The 17,832-nt window shown below is 38.1% G+C and overlaps 1 protein-coding gene across 1 annotated transcript in view; it reads left to right on the forward strand.

The window, feature by feature from the left end:
• The window catches only part of PDE11A (phosphodiesterase 11A), a 162,600-nt gene extending 150,070 nt beyond the window's left edge, over window positions 1-12,530 (forward strand). Inside the window, exon 20 of the mRNA XM_087708566.1 lies at window positions 10,935-12,530. Coding sequence (XP_087564692.1) covers window positions 10,935-11,078 — 144 coding nt within the window. The 3' untranslated portion in view covers window positions 11,079-12,530. The remainder of the gene's footprint in view (window positions 1-10,934) is intronic.
• Window positions 12,531-17,832: the final 5,302 nt, after the last annotated feature.

Below are 17,832 nucleotides of genomic sequence, written 5' to 3' on the forward strand. Positions count from 1 at the left end.
TGTTTATCTGTTAAAAGTCGCCTACACTGTTAGGCTGGGCCACTTTGTAAGATACTAATAATTCAGGGTGGCAGCAAAACCAGCAGCTCTGGATATACTTCTCTTCAAGTAGCCAGGGGCATTTGATCCTATAACGCCAGTGTAGATGGGACAGATAATATTTGTAGACTTATTATCATTTAAATTAGAAAAGTTATATTTTCAATTAGGAGGTAGCAGCCCACCGGCAGAAATATCCCTTAGCATCCCAAGATCACTGCACCAAATTATCACCACCACCAAAGGGAGAAATAGCCAAATAGCCAGTGCTGTTTTGCTTCATTTTATCATATTTTACAAAAGAAGGAAAGTAATAGAAGTTGGGAAGAAAGTGCTTCCATCTCCAATCCTAACCAGCTAACCCCGCCCCCACCAAGTTATAAAAAAATGTCCAGCCTTGTGTCATTAAATTATTGTTGTTTTCTGGCTTTTAGAAAGATGCAGAGTATGAATTGCAATTGCCAAGCCCTCAAATTTGCACACGCACATTTGAGGTTATGCATCTTTAATGTATACAAAGCCAAATTTGAGAATGTGGATCTTCCTTAATCTCATAACCCCATAGGTAAGGTAAATGTGTAAAAGACCAGGATGCAAGAGAAACTGGGGAGGGCTTTGCCAGGGGGATGGGACTAATGAGTATGGGATTGAGAAAGGAAGTTAAATAAAACCTGCCAGTTGCTGCTATCACTTTCTCCCAGTTCATCTGAAAGAACACAAGCCAATGCGTTTGTGTTGATTTGCAAGTTGTCTAATTCAGGACCTCTTTGCAGCTGTTCTCTTTTTTCCCCCCATCTAAGTCCACAAGAGAATTGAAGGTAAGATTTGAAACACTGAGGTAGGAATTAAAGGATTCTGTTTAAAGAAAAGAAAGTATGAGAAATCCCCTCTTTTTTCCCCACTGCATTGTTATGTGCTGGTAGCAAACTCCTGACATGGAAGAATACCCAGGTCAGAGGCCAAGCATTGTGCTTCTCTCTGGGTGAGAAGATAAGCAGTTTGCCAGTGACAGCTGACAGCAGCAGCTTGAAATTTAAGGAATCGCTTCGCCTTGGTAGACAAGCCTCCAGCAGTTTGATCCTGAAAGTGGTGCACCCTTCTTGGAATCCCAGATGGGATGCTCCTTTCACAACATCTCAAAGAATATTTTGAAAATGTCTGTGAATGCTGATTACAAAGGTTAAAGAAACTGGCTCACTTTCATCCTAATCACCTAGGAACAGAGTATCTTTCTCATTTTACACTGGATCATGCAGCTCTTAAATAGAAGTCCCCAGTAATTGACTTCATCAAATAGCATTGATCACAATAGTTCATTTTCTTGGCCAGTAGTTAGCATCTTTTTGACATCATCCAAAATCCTCATTAAACAACAGATAATGTATGACCCCATGGTTAAATAGGTTTTCTAACTTGCTCTAGCTAATCTTACTGAAAAGCAAAAGTTTGAGAAAGGAGCTGAACTGTTATGGGGCCAAGAACTGTTGGAAAGTAAGATGGGAATGAGAAGCGAGTGATGTTGCAAGAACATCTTTTTTTAAAGGAATAAGTAACTTGTGAGATCACAAGTTTTCTCAAGGTATAACATTTTGGTTATTTTTATCAATGTAATGGGTAGAGTGTCTACAGGCTCTGTGTTGCCAGATCCTACGTTGTAATATATCAGCTGCCTTTTGAAGATTTTAAACAGATGTCCTGCAGGAAGTGGTGATATCAGTGGTGTCTCCTGCTGGTGGGAAACAGACAAGGTCACAATAGAAGGAGTCACAGGATCACCATGGGTGGATCGACAAAGGTCACCATAGGCAGAACATGAAAAATGCTTTCTGTTATCCCATAAAGAATACCAAAAGAGTATAGAAAACACTCTATTTTCCCCCACCGAAAGATACTATAGTTCGGACTTAATACATGAAACTATTTCTAAAGGATTTTTTAAAAAAATCTGAACCATATTTAGTAGGTGAGAAAGAAATAGCCTTACCAACCTCAAATAACAGAAACTAAATAGAATTGAAAACTAAAGTATTTCTATCTAAATGAATGAGGATGATCAAATAACACGGTGTCGTGATGATATTGATTTTCTTATCATGCAAAGTACAACATTTCAGAGTTGAAACGTTCTCACTCTGTGATATAAGCAAAAAAATGTGCAAGCTGCACATTTTCTCTTACTTTCCATGAAGGCTGTGCTCTTCAAGAAAAAAATGCTGCTAATCCACAAACGTGTTCTGTTTTGCTCATCACAGACTAGAACCTGAGACCTGCCTGCCCCATAAGTGGGTTGCTCCCGTTTTGGCCCAGATCGAGCAAACCGGTAGTGGTGTAGCGGGAGGCTCCGCCCACCCACCCGGACACTTCTGTGCATGCACAGAAGTGTCACGCGCGCACACACACAAAACAAACGAACCGGTAATATAAAAATTGGAAACCCACCACTGGCCTGCACATATCCTTAGCTGTATAGGTAGTTCTCATTTAGTGACTGCAATTGGCTTTGACAACTTGGTTGTTAGCTTCAGCTTTCCTTTGCTTTACAGTGTCTGAAGGATCCAATCCAAAACAACCCAGTGAGTCCAAATGGCAGGAAAGGTTTCTGGAACATGGCTCACTAGCAAGGTAAAAGGGCAGATCTTATAGCCCTTTTTATCCACTCTCCTGCCCTTTGGAATGTTCACCCTAGTGCTGGGATTATTAGCAGGAAGGAAACAAATGTTTATATTTACATCCATTTGAGAGAAAAGAATTACAAGAGAGTAAACAAGCACATAATGCGGAATACATATGGAAAGGAATGCACTGACAATCAGCTTGTTTCCTTAGGACACTGATGGCTGCAAGCCAAAGATGGGCTGTTGCCAGTTCGCACCGGTTCGATCAAACCAGTAGTTAAAATTCTGCGCAGTTTGGTGAACCAGCAAATCTCACCAATGGCTGGCCTGCCCCCAGTTGTTTTTTGGCACCATTTTATGGGCCATTTTTGGGTTGTTTTCAAGATGTTTTTGGACCCCAAAATGTCCCGAAACCTCCCCCCAAAGAACCCTGCCAGAAAACGGCCTGAAAAACAGCCCAAAAACGGGTTAGTGTGGGGGCAGGGCCAGCCAGTGGTGGGATTAGCTCCAACCGGCTGAATTCTACCTCTGCCTTTGAGGCGAGTGGCTGGGAGACAGGGCTGGTGTGAAGAGTGACGTCACCCGCACAGTCACATGACCAACTAGTCACGCCTACCCAGCCAGAGAGCCGGTTGTTAAGTTATTCAAATCCCACCACTGCTGCAAGCCACAAGCTGCTTAGGAGGCAAAGGAAGAACTTCAGTGTGAAACTGTTTGGGGGTCTTGTCAGTGTCAAGCAGCAATGCCAGAGGACTGGAGGATTCTGATCAACTAATTAAGGTCACAGATCTGAGTTTGTAATTTATGGTTTGCAATTTTTAGAGAAGCACTGCACTACAGAGAAAAGCAGCTTAGGAAGAGTAGCTTGTTTAAGCAATCTCTCTGCTCTACGCACCTTTGCTCATTCACCAGACGTTTTAAACATCCATATCATAGATATGATAATCACACACCCGTTATTTTGCAGAGTGTACGTACACAATAAAAGTTATACGTATTATCATTACCAGTGGCAACTGGAGAAATATATATTCTAGAAATATTAGTATTTTCTAAAGAAAGGAATACGGCCATATTTCTTAATATCTGGGATTATTTTTGTAGATTCTTTCAACAATTCTATGCAAAGATAAGAATTTCTATTCTGTTCTATTATTTACATTCCAGATTCATCAAGGTGTTCCCTATGTAGTCAGCTTTGCTTGTCACTTACATTCCAGGAGGAAGGGAAGGGGATGAAAAGAGTCAGTCTCAAGGCAAAGAAGCTTGAAATGGTACCCGTTATGTGATAGCTCTTTGGAGAAAGAAGGGGCTTCTAGACATCAAATGGAGAGAGTTCACTTATAGAATTAATCTGATTCAGATGATTTGTTTTAATCCAGTATCAGTTCCACTAGGTAAACCAGATCAGCAAATCAATTCCACAGGAAGCCTGAATACATGTTATTGAGATTAGCTATAATAATAGAACCTTGCAACTCTGATTGTGTTGTGTATCTCTTCCTCCGCCTTATATTCTAGTGAATCAGGGATCTGGACTTTAAAAATATTTCAGCCCCTTTTGCTTAGGTCACTCAACCTTTTCCAGACCGAGTACCCAAAGTGTGGACCCCCCAAATGCAATGTATGTGCCACCCCCCGTGCACGCGCGGCATTCCCTGTGCATTGACTCCACCCCACTCACATGCACATGGCTCCCTGCATATGCCTCCTGTGTATGCACGCACCCCACCTCTGTGTGTTGTGTGTGCACCCCCTGCAGGCACTCCCCCCACATCCCCCTGCATATGCGTGGCAGAGACCCAAAAGCCAACTGGCTGGTGGGAGGTGAACTGGGGTGACGGCTCATATGCCCACAGAGATGGCACTGTGTGCCACCTGTGGCATGCATGCCATAGGTTCGCCATCATGGGTTTAGGTAATAGTTCCTATTTGTTCCCACAACAGCAACTCTGTGACACAAGTTGGCCTGACAGAGAGCAACTGGCCCCATTGGGCTTCCATGGTTGAGAGTAGACCCTCTACTCCTACTCCAACATTTTAACTATTATACTATGCCAAGTTCCCCTTACTGTTTTGCTAAGTGTAATCAAACACACTAGTTAGGCCTACCAGATGTAAAGTCATGTCCATTCCTCCTTTCTATTGATTCTTCAGAAGGTATCTATGATGATGGTTGAAATATTTGGGAATACTTCCTTATCTTTTAGGGTTCCTCTTCAGGGAATAAGCATAAAACAGAGACCTGACCATGGATGGAATCTAGCAACACTTTCTTATTGTCCCAGTGCTGAAGATAGGGAAAATTCCTTTAGACAACCTAAGCTACAATTCAGTGATACAAGATAGGGAAATATTCTAAAATGGGCTCCCCATTTTCTGTTGCTGTGTTAAATGGCACTGCGTACAGCACAGAGAGAAGTTAGCAGCAGAAGGCATTTTTTTCTCTTTGCCTGCGGTGAACAGCCTGCAGTGAATTAAATATGTATTTTAAAAACGGGGAGAAGGAAGCGAAAAACAACTCCTATCCCCAAACCCTTCAATCTCATCACAAATTTCTTTCCTGATAAAATTTGACTCAGCCTTCAAATTGATAAATGATGAAGAAATTATCACACAGGAGTTAAAATGGCATGACTTGGGAGCGTGCATAACATTTCCGAAAAGAAATGAATGGGGTGAAAAAGAGGCAGTTTTCCCACAGACTTAAAGGGAGAACTAGAAGTTCCTGCATCAGTAAACTTGCTTTCAAAACAGAATCGGTTATATAGTGCAATCTCAGAGAGACTGAAATGTAAAGAGAGAGTCAAAGTAGAATTTAAGGGAACGATCTGAAAATCTAAAAAAATGTGTTCAGAAAAATGGCCACACAACCCGTAGGTAAAACAAAGAAGGGAAAAATTCACTGCAAAACTGAAAGAGAAGATTAATGAATAATTTAACAGCCACTTGGATTTCAAGAAAGACAAAGAGCAAAGAGCATTGCATCAGAAAAGGGCTAGAAATGATGATGGATAGCATGCTCCATGTAAGTGTTGAGCAAGCCAGAATCACCTTGCGTCTGGCTGGCAAATTCCCAGCTGAGGATAAATCTAAAGAACTGGGGATAAGAGACTGATATGGACTAAAGAGATTTCTAAAGATCTATTTAAGAGCCAGGCAGCAAATATTGATTGCTGCGTGGAACAAATATCGTAAGTAAATGGGTGGAGTCGTGTCAAAGGCTGTTCAACTCTATGAATCAGGAAAACTTGCAGAGGAGATGAAAATTGAAATCCTGCAGCTGTGTCTTGCTTAAATTATTTCTGAGGTAAATTAATCTGTGGTAAACACAAAAAAATCCAAACCATTTTGTTAAAATAATTGTAGACTTCAATATACAAGATTATTTATGAATACTGGAATGATTTTGTCCTCTTTTTAGACAAAAGAGTGACTCACAAAAATCATTAGAAAAAGGTACCATGGCTAGGAATGTGGCTGCCTAACCATGTTAAATTTATGTAAATATGCATTTAAGAAATTTTATGTTCTTTTGATGTACACTTACATAAATTTAAAAGTTTAAATGTAAATATATCCAGAATGTTGCAGCACATTACTGATTGAAATGATTATTGGAGAATGTAAATTCCCCATTACAACAGCTTTTTGGAAAATGTATATATTTCTGGGCACCATACAAAATGCTAGCTGTGATTTGCAAAGTACTGTGTGATTTGGGAATCAGTCAAGAGCACATTCTCCTATATTAGCTTGCCTAGATTTCAAGGTCCTTGAGAGTTCTTTCCTGCCCATCATCAGTAAAAGCCATTTAATGACACAGAACTCCTTGCAAGAATAGGTCATGCTCCATCTGTCTTTGATCTCTTTCTGCCACATTTCAAAAGTGTGTTATTTAAATAGGCTTTTGTTACTTGAGTTTTAATCAGTTTATTGAAATAGGTTTCAAGAAATAAGGGCTGTTTGTTTTTTTTCTTTTAATTATGTATCTTTCAACATTTGCTTTTAAATAATCATTTTGTGCTTGTTGTTAGTTTCCTCGAGCATGGTTTATAGTGGAAAATCAAGATGAATATTTAATGAGTAAATGAATAATTTGCATATTCCATTCTTCCACTAGAATTTTCTCCTAAAGCATCTTGAGTGACCTTCAAAGAAAGCTTTGGAAATACTTCAGTTAAAGCCTGTCATGTGTGAAAGATCAGGATCACACATGAAGTTCCAATTAAACTGATGTATTAGTAATCATGCTTAATCATGTGGCCAAAGTGACATGCGAAGCCATGTCACCCAGCATGGAAGGCTTTGCCTGTTTGTCTTCCGAGTTTCTGATGCGCAACTGACAATCAACTGTCCCTTGCATGCACAGCAGTGTCAAAAACCGGTGTGCAGATGTGCACTGACCAGGTAATTGTCAGGTGCGCATGCGTGTCAGAACCTGGAAGTTCAGCTTTTCCAGAGCGTGATCCCTTCACGCGCATGGCAGTGCCATAAACTGGCCTGTACATGCGTGCTGGCCAGCTAATTCTCGGGTGTGCATGCGCACCAGAACCCAGAAGTTTGGCTTTTCTGGAGTGTGGCCCTGATGATCGCACACATGCGTGACATTTCCTTGTGACCTTTTCGACACTCGGTGCTCAAAAGGTTCGCCATCACTGGTATAGATAGTCACTTAATGTACAGAAGCAATATATTTCTCTATAAATCGTAGAATAACAAAACCAAGAACCCAGTGGAAAGGCTTGTCTTCATAGGTTGTGGGTATTCCAACACTGGAGGCTTTTAAGAAGAGATTGGACAGTCATTTGTCTGAAATGTTATAGGGTCTTCTGCTTGAGGAGGGGATTGGACTAGAAGATCGCTAAAGTTCCTGTTAGGGGTATCTCCATTGGGAGACAGAAAGTAGTGCAATGGAATGTACAGCTAAAGAGAAAGAATGTTACTAGTAGAAACACACAAATAGAGTTTCAGACACTGCTAGTAAAAACAAGTAGCTTTACTACTGATAATTGCTTCACAAGTAGTGATAATAGATAGTAGATATTAGTCCAAACACAATTCAAAGAACAAACAATAGCTTACAGTCGCAGTTCACATTTCAGTCATCAAGTCATCAAGCATAGGACAAGCAGAGAGAGAGAATGAGCTCTCTTGATTCATTCTTATAGTAAAGTTAATTACACCTGATAAGTACATCCACTCATTTAAAGCAACAACGACCATTTGTTGTTGTATAAAGATATATATTGCCTACCCAACACTAGGAGTATACTCCCAACAGTTCCTTCCAACTCTGTTATTCTGTTAAATTCTGTTAAGTGCCACATCAAATGTTTTTGGTAAGAGTTTAGTCTTCAACATCTTCTAGAGAGTGGCTATGATATGGACATATCTATTGAATATGGCTGTACAGTTAAGAATATTTCAAAATCCAACTAACCTAATTAATCTAACACTTGGGAGACTCTTGTAAAGAGTCGATCTCACCACAATGAAATAATCCCTCTGAGCATTGCCCCTTAAATTCCTGAAAATGTGGAACAGCCGGATGCTTTTCTCTGCAAGATTGACCTCTATAGGTTCTTGCTGATCTCTACGTTCTTGTAGATTATTATATAGTACAGGAAGAATTAAAATTGTTAAAGGTGTGTAAGATACTTTCTGCACAAACTTTATCATATATACAGCTAAATAATATACAAATATTGCATAAGTCCAAGAATCAAAGCAGCACTAAATTTTGTATGCCTGCTAGAAATAATGTTCTTGTTAATAATAATTTCCCTTATGCTTACTAACTGATGATCAGCAGGAATAAATTTGAAAAATTGCAAGGGTATATTGTATTCTTAAAAAAATGTTGGTGTGACAGTTTCAGTAACGTCCATTACATATTAGATTTTGGAGACTAAATCAGACCAAAACTTTTTAAGTTTTTATTTAAATAACTGTTTAAAGGATAAAACTAAACTAGGATAGAAAAAGTATTTGTAAAGGACACCACTATAACTGGCAGAACAGGCCATGATATGTGTGGTATGAAGTGTTAAAGGGTACAAGGTCACAGCTGTACCAAAGTCAAAAGATTTAAGTGGGCCAGTAAATAAATTGGTAAATTGATTTAAATGTGAAAAGGTGCTAAAGAAGTAATTTAATAAATGTCAAAGGAATCTGCAGGGAGGAGAGAAATGTGGTGCTTTTAAGATAATTTCCCAGTAGTTTCATAAAAGGGAGTTGATTGTAATGATTTAGTAAACAACAAAAAACACCAAAATATATAGTAATCAAAAGATTTTAAAAATTATATCTCAGGCTGTGTATTTTCTATCTAGAAAACCTGAAATTAATGCTTTAGTAGCCAAATTATTTTTAAAGGCTACAAGATGTATAGTAGAATGGTTAATTAAAACACACAAATAGTTTAAATATCAAAGGAGCCTCTGAATAAGGATATTTTATGCCTTGCATATAAAATCTACCCTTTTGAGGTATTTCTAACCCAAATGCCATCTGATTCAAGTGTATATAAAATGGCGGTATTTTAATAATGTTACATCATTATCTTACCACTGTTCTATACAATTAATTTCTTATAGTGTACTTATAACTAAAATCAACTATGTCCATTTTTTTTCAATTCACTTTTAATGGCCAAAATCAATAATGATATTGGGTTAACTAACCATTATGTCTTACAGTTATAATCGATATACAAATACACTTCACTAGAAACAGGCTAATATGCTAATTAATCACATAAAAGCATATAAACTACTAAAGTAGTTACTTTACTACTTTAGTAAGTTATATTTAGAAAGAATATCTCACTAGATAAAAGCCAAATTCTATAGTACAACCACATTTTTTCATAAACAATATGGATTTCCCATTGGTTTCCTCTTTAAATTGTGATCTCTCTCACAATTTGTTGCAGAATATTTTGGCATCCCACAGTAGGAAGTTTTGCTGGTGTGCAGAATGCCATTTCATTAGTAGGATATCATCCAGTTTTTCTCAACCACAGCAACTTTAAGATTGTTGGGCTTCAATTCCCAGAATTTCCCAGCTAACATGCTTGATAACGTTGAGAAACACTGATTTACACTAGGAAGGCTATCTTTTCTAACTTCTTAAACTATTTCACATTCCTTGATAGGAGTCACATGCTTAACTGCTAATACAAGTCTTCCAGCATTTTAGATACAGCTAGGTCATTTTGAATGTAAAAGTAAAAATAACTGCAATTGGAAAATTTTAAGAGAAGCAAAACCCACCAGTGTTTCTTAATTTCATAGGGCTATGCAAAATATTTCAAAGAGGCAGTTTACAAAGTTCCTGTCCAGAAGACTTGGCACACCTACTTCACAAAATTTCTCTTCCTAATCTCTGCATGCATATTCACACACTGATTATTTTGTGTCTTTACAGATAACTGGAGACAAGTGGGGAAAGTTTTTGAAAAAAACCATGCTGAGGAATTAGACCTTGTGTCACATCATGTAATAATAGGGCAGCCCTTAGACTCAAGTTCTTTGCAGCCCCATATGATTCTGAGATTGGGTGGCTGAAATTTGACAGGACATTGTGTAAACATTGGCAGTGCAGTTATAGAATTAAAAAAAAAAAACTAAGGATGGGCATGAGAATATAAGCCATGTCAGGTTTACACACTCCCAAACTCATCCTTACAAAACACCCAAATTGCTAAACATACTTCAGCCTTGCCACTTAAAGTAACATTTTGTTACTAGGCTTCTGTAGCCTACCAGCCAGCTAGAGAGTTACTCCATGGCCAAATACAGAACATGTTGCCCATCCTCATTTTTTACAACGATTAGAATAAGACCAAGGCTGGGGAGTCCTTGGACAAATATCTCATTGGCTTCACGGTTGGACCATCTTTGGCCAATTGCTCTCACATAACTTATCTCGCCATTTTTGTTAGAATAAAGTGGAAAAACTGTGTATTCTATTGACAGCTTCAGTCTCAAGATGTGATAAGAGACTGCTTGTTTAGATTAGACATTATTAATGATTTCTTTATGTCATCTTTACTAGGACATATTAGCTATGGCCCCGTCTCCTTCAAAATTTCTTTTAATGTTTTAGAATATGTTGTGCAACAATACTCTCCATTAAATGCTCTCTCGAAGAGAGTCTCTCTCTCTCATGGAGTCTGTGAGCAAACCAAACCAAACAAATATTCCATTTTATCTGAACTGGAACCAGCATCTTAACTAATAATACACAATTGCTTCTTTTGTGCTTTCTCTTCAGGCCTTAGTGAAAGTGAATGGAAAACTGAAGCCTATGCTGGACTCTGTGGTGGCCAACAGAAAAAAATGGGAGGAATTGCACCAGAAAAGATTGCTTTCCCAGACAACATCCAACTTAGCCATGTCTCCGGAGAGCATAAAATAAGTCTACATCTGTTTCCTGTTCCTAGGATAAGAGAATCAAAAGAATGCCTAAGAATGCTCGTCTCACAGTATTTAATTAATAATATAAGGCAGGCAAGAACATATGTAATGTCACTGAAAGCACACTGGCTGGCCCGGCCTTAGCTTTTCCTATAGGCCAAGGCTTGGTCTGAGGGGAGAATCTACAGGGAGACAGTTGGGTTCTTGCAGTAATCTGGAAAGCTTGGTCAAGTCTGGATCTTGTCAGCTTCTTTCAGCAACTCTTAAGAAAATTGGCAAATATGGTCAGAAAGGATTCATATAAACGGAACTTATGGTTCAGTAAAATTAATAAACGTGAGCTGTGGCTGATTTTAAAGAAAATAATGAAGCATCTTCAAGAGACTCTGAAAAAAGGGAGAATTTTTGTAAAAATATTTTGAGATTGCACCTTTCCAGCTTTTATTAGTATGAATGGTTATTCCTGCGCTTGTGAAATTTGTCTTTTTACCCCTTTTATGTTCTGTTTGGTTTATTCAGAGAAGCCTGCTTTATATTCTGAAGAAATATGTTTTTTACAACAAGCCTCATAGGATTCAACAGGGCTTTTAAGAATTGTCTCTTTTCGCTGTATTTAAAGGAGGGGAAATGAACTTTATTACATTTAAAAAGACAAATCTGCTCTGGCTTACTTGATTTCATATTAGCAACCCAATTTGAATTGCTCTGCAGGCAGAAGCTTATATAAAGATAAAATTCTGCATGATTCTTTTGGGATTCTGTAATAATTTCATTTTTAAAGCTGCTTTGCACATCTAAAAGGAGAATCAGTGGTATATCAAGAAAATTGTCTAACAAAAAATAAAACCTTGCCTTGGGTAGAGAACTTGCACTATAGGTTATGAACGTAGCTTTCTAGTACATTTTCAGAAAATTATTATTTTTAACTCTGATATGACACTAGATGATAATATGAAAAGAGCAATGACTACCTCTGCTTTTTCTAGCTATTTTCTTACACATGTTAATCTGTCTTTGCTAACAGAAATTAAGTCACCATTGCATGTGCTCCAATTATTATTACTTTTTTGCATGTTGGCAATCCTTGATTTATAAAATATCCACAGAGAGGTCTGCAGTTGAAATGAACTCACTTCGGTTAATGAAACATCAAATTTATTTCAGCACTGGCATGGCAACTTACTGGATTTCTATTCCCTAATGAGGTGTGGAATTACATCTATATTCCATTCTCATTGCCAGTGTGGTCTATAGATAAATTGTGCTTGCCCCAGGAAGGATGTTGTACACATGTCCAACCACAACCCAGTTCAACACTTACTGAAAAGGTTTGTGAGCTGAGAACACCTGAGTCCAAACAATTTGCATGCCTAACATGACAGCCTTTGTCATATGAATTGGCATGTAGTTAGGATTACTCTGGGTTGCTGGTACTTCCCAAAGTGCAGGAACAAACGGTAGACGGCTGGCTATAATTTCTGCTACCCTATTAAACCCCTGCCAAAGATCATTTGGAAGTAAAAGAGCTCTAGCTACTCAGAAGAATCCTTACAGAAGAAGGTGGTTGTAAAAGCAATATTATTGCATCTCTTCCTTTTCAGAACTTACAGAATTTAGATTGCACAAAAGACTGGACTTCTAAAGGGGGAAAGGGGGGGGGAATATAATGCTAACAGGAATCAGACAAAGGGCCTGGGTTAAATCAATTAACAAGAGCAGTTGAAACAATAATGAATAATAGCATAATAGAGAATCAGAATTTTATATAATTATTTAACAGCAAAGAATCATGGTTGAGATAAAAAAAAGCAGGAATAATTTTAAGGCAGAAGACTCACAACTCCCATCTCGAATCACTTGGTCTGAGGTTAGTAGGAGTTTGATAGTGAAAGCTGGGGTGCTCTGAGGGATCCTTTTATCATTTTCTTGTATCTGAAAGGCTTCCCATTCAATATCCAGCAGATTCTGAATGTCATTTGGCATCTGAGAGGTTCTGTGTCAAGTGTGAAAGGGAGGGGCGGATTTACCTCAACGGCAACAATAGCATTTTATTATTTAACAGAAATAGGTGCCCCAACATAACTATTTTAGGGGCCATATTCGAGGGCACTAAGGTGTGATCGTTTACCCAATTTCAGCAGTGGAAATCAGCTACCGGTACTTCTGTTAGTGTAGCCAAGCCCCTGGCTCTGCCAAGCCCTGCTACAGGATGGGAAACCCAACACCTTTTATAAATTGTAAGATACAACCACCATGGTCTTGCTGATTGAGTTGTGGTCCAAACACCTAAAGGACACCTCATTGCATAGCAGGTAAAGTGTGGCAAGGCTTTCCAACATTTCTCAAGGGTAGAAAAAAGAAGCGGATGTCCCCGAGAGCTGGATGGAAAAACATTTGACTTGATATTCTCTTTCACTGTGGTTTAGGACTTCCAACCTTGAACGTTTCATAGACAGACAGGAAGGAAATGGTTCTGAAAAGGTTCTTTTTCATTTCCTCACTCAGGAAACATAGTATAATTAGGGAAGGGTAATCTCGTTATCTATCTATGCCTTTTCTTTTAATTCAAAATTTAATTCGAATCACACTGCTAACAGCTTAATTACACCAATGTTCTCTTTCTCGCCATTCATTTCATAGTTCCTGGAAGTTCATTAAATGCTTGTCAAGCTTCTGAGGGAATTTTAAAACATTGGTTTTTCTTAATACTGGCAAACTTTATTGAGTTTCTTCGAGTGAATAGAAATAAAGCCTTTTAGCCTAAAGTTAAATATATTGTTGTAATGGGATTTTTGCAATTACACCGATCAAGATTTAGGCAGGAAACCATTTAAATGCTGTGAATCCCTCACTAATTTGCTAAGGAAAAGTACAAGCAAGAGATCTAATGGCTGCTTTAGAGGAGTTATTTCTCAAAACAATGATTAAGGGAAATATTTTCCTTAACCTCGTATAAATTACAGTGCAGATCCATTGAACAATAATGTATAGGTAAAACACTGAGGATAGATGTTTGAGGGTGAAGCCTGTTACTGTTTACCTTTTTAATTAAAAAATGAAAAGCATTCACCAAAATAGAATCTGTCACAATGCAAAAGGATCTCCAATGTGAAATGTTTTCAAATATTTCTTGGTTCCAAACACACATACAAAAATATTTGGAAAATATGCCTTTCCCAAACCCTATCAGGAAACCATACCCACGTATATACCATACATGTACATCTATATGAAACTGCATAAAGAGGGATTCTAATTTTTTTAAAAAAAACCTATAAAATGCATGAAATTAAAGTAGCATACTAAGAAATATTTGTGATACCAGCCTAGCCCAGATGTGGACTGAACTATATATACAATGGAGGGAATTTTCCTTGGCATAAACAGAGCAAATGAAATCATTTGCCTCTAAAATATGTTATACATCTATAAATTTGTTACTTTTCAGTTAAGCAAAGCTGGTATAATCATGAAAAAGTGGCTTCTCTCAGATTCAGAATGTTAGTAATCTTGGCACTTTGAATGCCGCAAATGCATGCTGAACTGTATTATACATATTTATTAAATTTAGAGTTTCTGAGTCCTAGAACTACCTGACTCAAATAAATGCAAGATTGTCTTGAAAAACCTAATAGAATATAATTGTAATGGAAAAAGTAGTTTTTCCCTTTATAGGGAATTAATTCTGATTGTCTAGCAGGTACTCTAGATATCTGCCCATCTCCTACATAAATATCTTAAGCACAAGATTCAGAAGGCAGATTATCTATTATAACACTTATTTTGAAATTGTAGCAGCATTTTGTATTTCTAGGAACACGACAAACAATATGAACCCTAAATATAATATAATCTGAGCTCTACAACACATTATCATATTAATGACATGTGGATCCTATAAGTAAACCCGATCCAGTCTTAAAAGCTTTCTCCCAACCCTGGTATTAGTACTATATTCACTTTGATGAAGTCTTCGGGAATTGAAAGCTTTTCTGTTCTGTGACATTTTCAGTCAGTTATAATGCAAATGTTACCCCACTCTTAATATTTTAGAGGAACATGTTACTTGAACGAAATACAAGATGATGGAACTTCTTAATTCTTTTTCCAGAGGGAATAGGACACGTTAAGGAAAAGGAAGATCTATGTTATTGTCTAGAATAAATACTTGTAGTCTTTTAACTTGCTTCTGTTATTCCTCCTACATTTTTTTTTCTTTTTCCTCAGTAATAAATAAAAAGGTGGGATGGCATACTTGGAATTTGTCCGAGACTTATTTATGTAATATGTGCTTTATGGCAAAAGACAGATACCATGATTGACTGGGGGTTGCTGGCAGCTCCATAAAGCTTTCCTGAATTTTGATACGATGCACTGCGAAGTGTGACATAATTTATAGCACGTAACCTCCAGCTTCCTGCAAGGTTGAGTGTTCCCTTGTTTCCTCTGCTTTTTATTGGCTTGAACACATCGTTGCCCATGGCAACAGCAGTGGCAGTGAGGGGAATGCAGAACCATTGCAAGCTGACATACACTTGAGGCCCTAACAATGTCAACCATCCATCACAGACTTATTTGTAATTGCCTCCATCTATTTCCCGGTTCTCGTGCTATCTTTTCTATTGTGGCTCAAAATTCAAAAACTTGCTGACTAATATTGTGGTTCCAATGCTCCCCAGTATCTCTGTTCCCTTTCCCCAATTCCAACACAACTTCTGACCATTAACGTATTTAGGCATAGAGAAGCATCTCCTCCTGTTCAAGAATTTAAACAAACTGTACCGTGACAAGGTCTTCATGGATATGGAAGTGATCGTAAATTGTCCAGTGGTCCTTGCAGAAACTACTATTAAAAGCTCAAAGCTCCTTTTAATTTCATAAAAGTAAAGAATCTCTTACTCCTTCCGTTCAGTTCTGGGGAATACTTCTAGGTAGGTATTTTCTTCCTAAACAGGGTTTCTAATGGAGACTTTCTGATGGAAATGGCCTTTCTTTGGATCCCTGTAAAACTGCTATGGGAGGCAGAACAACAGCATGAGAAAATTAAAGCCATTTCAGAAATCTGAATCCTAACTTGCACTAAAGGGTTTTTTTCCCCAAAAGAATCCATAAACTGTTGGCCATAAAATGATGCATGTGAAATTTTACTATGAGGGAAATCTAGGTCACATCTGGAAAACCCCAAATGGGAAGGTTGAATTGCATTGTGTTTTACATTAGACATGGGCACTAATGTTTAAAACACTTTTATTATTGATGATGTACCATAATGACTTCTGAATACAGAGAGATGGACAAAAATTACAATTTAAAATGATTTTTGCAATTGTATATAAAAAATCCTGGAGAAAGTTGCCAGAACAATTGTTGACATATATTCCGACACTACCCCAATGCAGCCCATAAATACTTATTTGGCCATAAAAAGAAAATTGCCAGCCAAACCTACTAAGCATCTATTATTACTTGAAAAAGAAAATGAGAAATGTGTACATTGAACATTCTGATAGGTTGCAATACGTGCTTGGTTATGGTTCACTAAAAAAATATTCAACTGATAAAAATAAGTGTGTGTGGTATTTTAAAAAGTTGATATCAACATAACTAGATGAATGCTTTAATGATTTATACATTGTAAAAATGAAAAGCCTTCAAAATATTTGTATATTATTTCTGTGGAAGTTTATAAGATTTCACTAACACTTCACTATTATTCTGTCGATCAATTTGTATTCTGTCCATCTTTCATAAAGGCAGAATATATTAAAGCTGTCATATATTATGTCTTTCAAAAATTCTTCAAAATTAGAGGTAGTATTTGATTCAAGATCATTCCTTTGAGTTTAATGGTGCAAATTTTAAAGAAAGCATCTGTAGTCTATCATAACACTAGTTTGTGCAAATACGAACAAAATAAATTGTATAAATGAATAGCAGAAGATTGGGTTCTCTTTCCATATCCCACCCAACCTGAAAACCGAATTAGCATATTTTTAATTTAAATCAGAATTAAAAAAAGACATCAATTATAATAGTTGAATTATATGAAAAAAAATTATACATTTGAATATGCCACTGCATATTCTTTAGAGGAAAGATAATTGTTCTTACAAGATAATCTTAAATTTGAACCACTCCTATTCGTTTTAAAGAGGGGGAGAAAAAAGCACGTCTTTGTTTTAGGGGATGTTAAGCGGTATAGAAAACGGCATCCGATGGACAAAGGAACCTTGCGGCATCAACTTCGCCAGCGCCAAAATCCTTTGCTCCACCCAGCAATTTAAAGTACAGGAGCTTGACTCCCTTTGCAGTCCGTCTTCCTTCGAGATTTCGGAAACCGCAAACTTGACTTCAAACCTCCGGGAGGAAAGGAAAACGCAATTGATCTAAGCCTGCGAGCACCCGCTCAGCCATTCTAGGCACCGAGCCACGCCCCTAACCTGAAATGTGCGGCAAGAGCCGGACGCCCTAAGTTCCAGACGAGAACTACATCTCCCACAATGCTTCGCGGCAAGGGAAACGCGGGTCGCGCGACCCCCGGGCGATATGGTCCGCCCGGTCAATCCTATTGGGGTCCCCATCTCTTTCCCGTCTCTTTCCCTCTTTCCAGGGTCGCAGCGACGCATCGAGAAACCAAATACGGAAGGGCTCGTTTTCCCCAGGCGATCACCACCGTCATTTTTACAAGTGGGGGCAGTGGCGGGACGCGGGCACTCCGTCTCCTTCCGCTTCCGGTGGCGGCGCGTTGCCTAGGC

The sequence above is a fragment of the Thamnophis sirtalis genome, unplaced genomic scaffold, assembly GCF_051295495.1.
Source record: "Thamnophis sirtalis isolate CommonGarterSnake01/CBP01778 unplaced genomic scaffold, rThaSir2_p1.2 scaffold_1, whole genome shotgun sequence".
Taxonomy (NCBI): domain Eukaryota; kingdom Metazoa; phylum Chordata; class Lepidosauria; order Squamata; family Natricidae; genus Thamnophis; species Thamnophis sirtalis.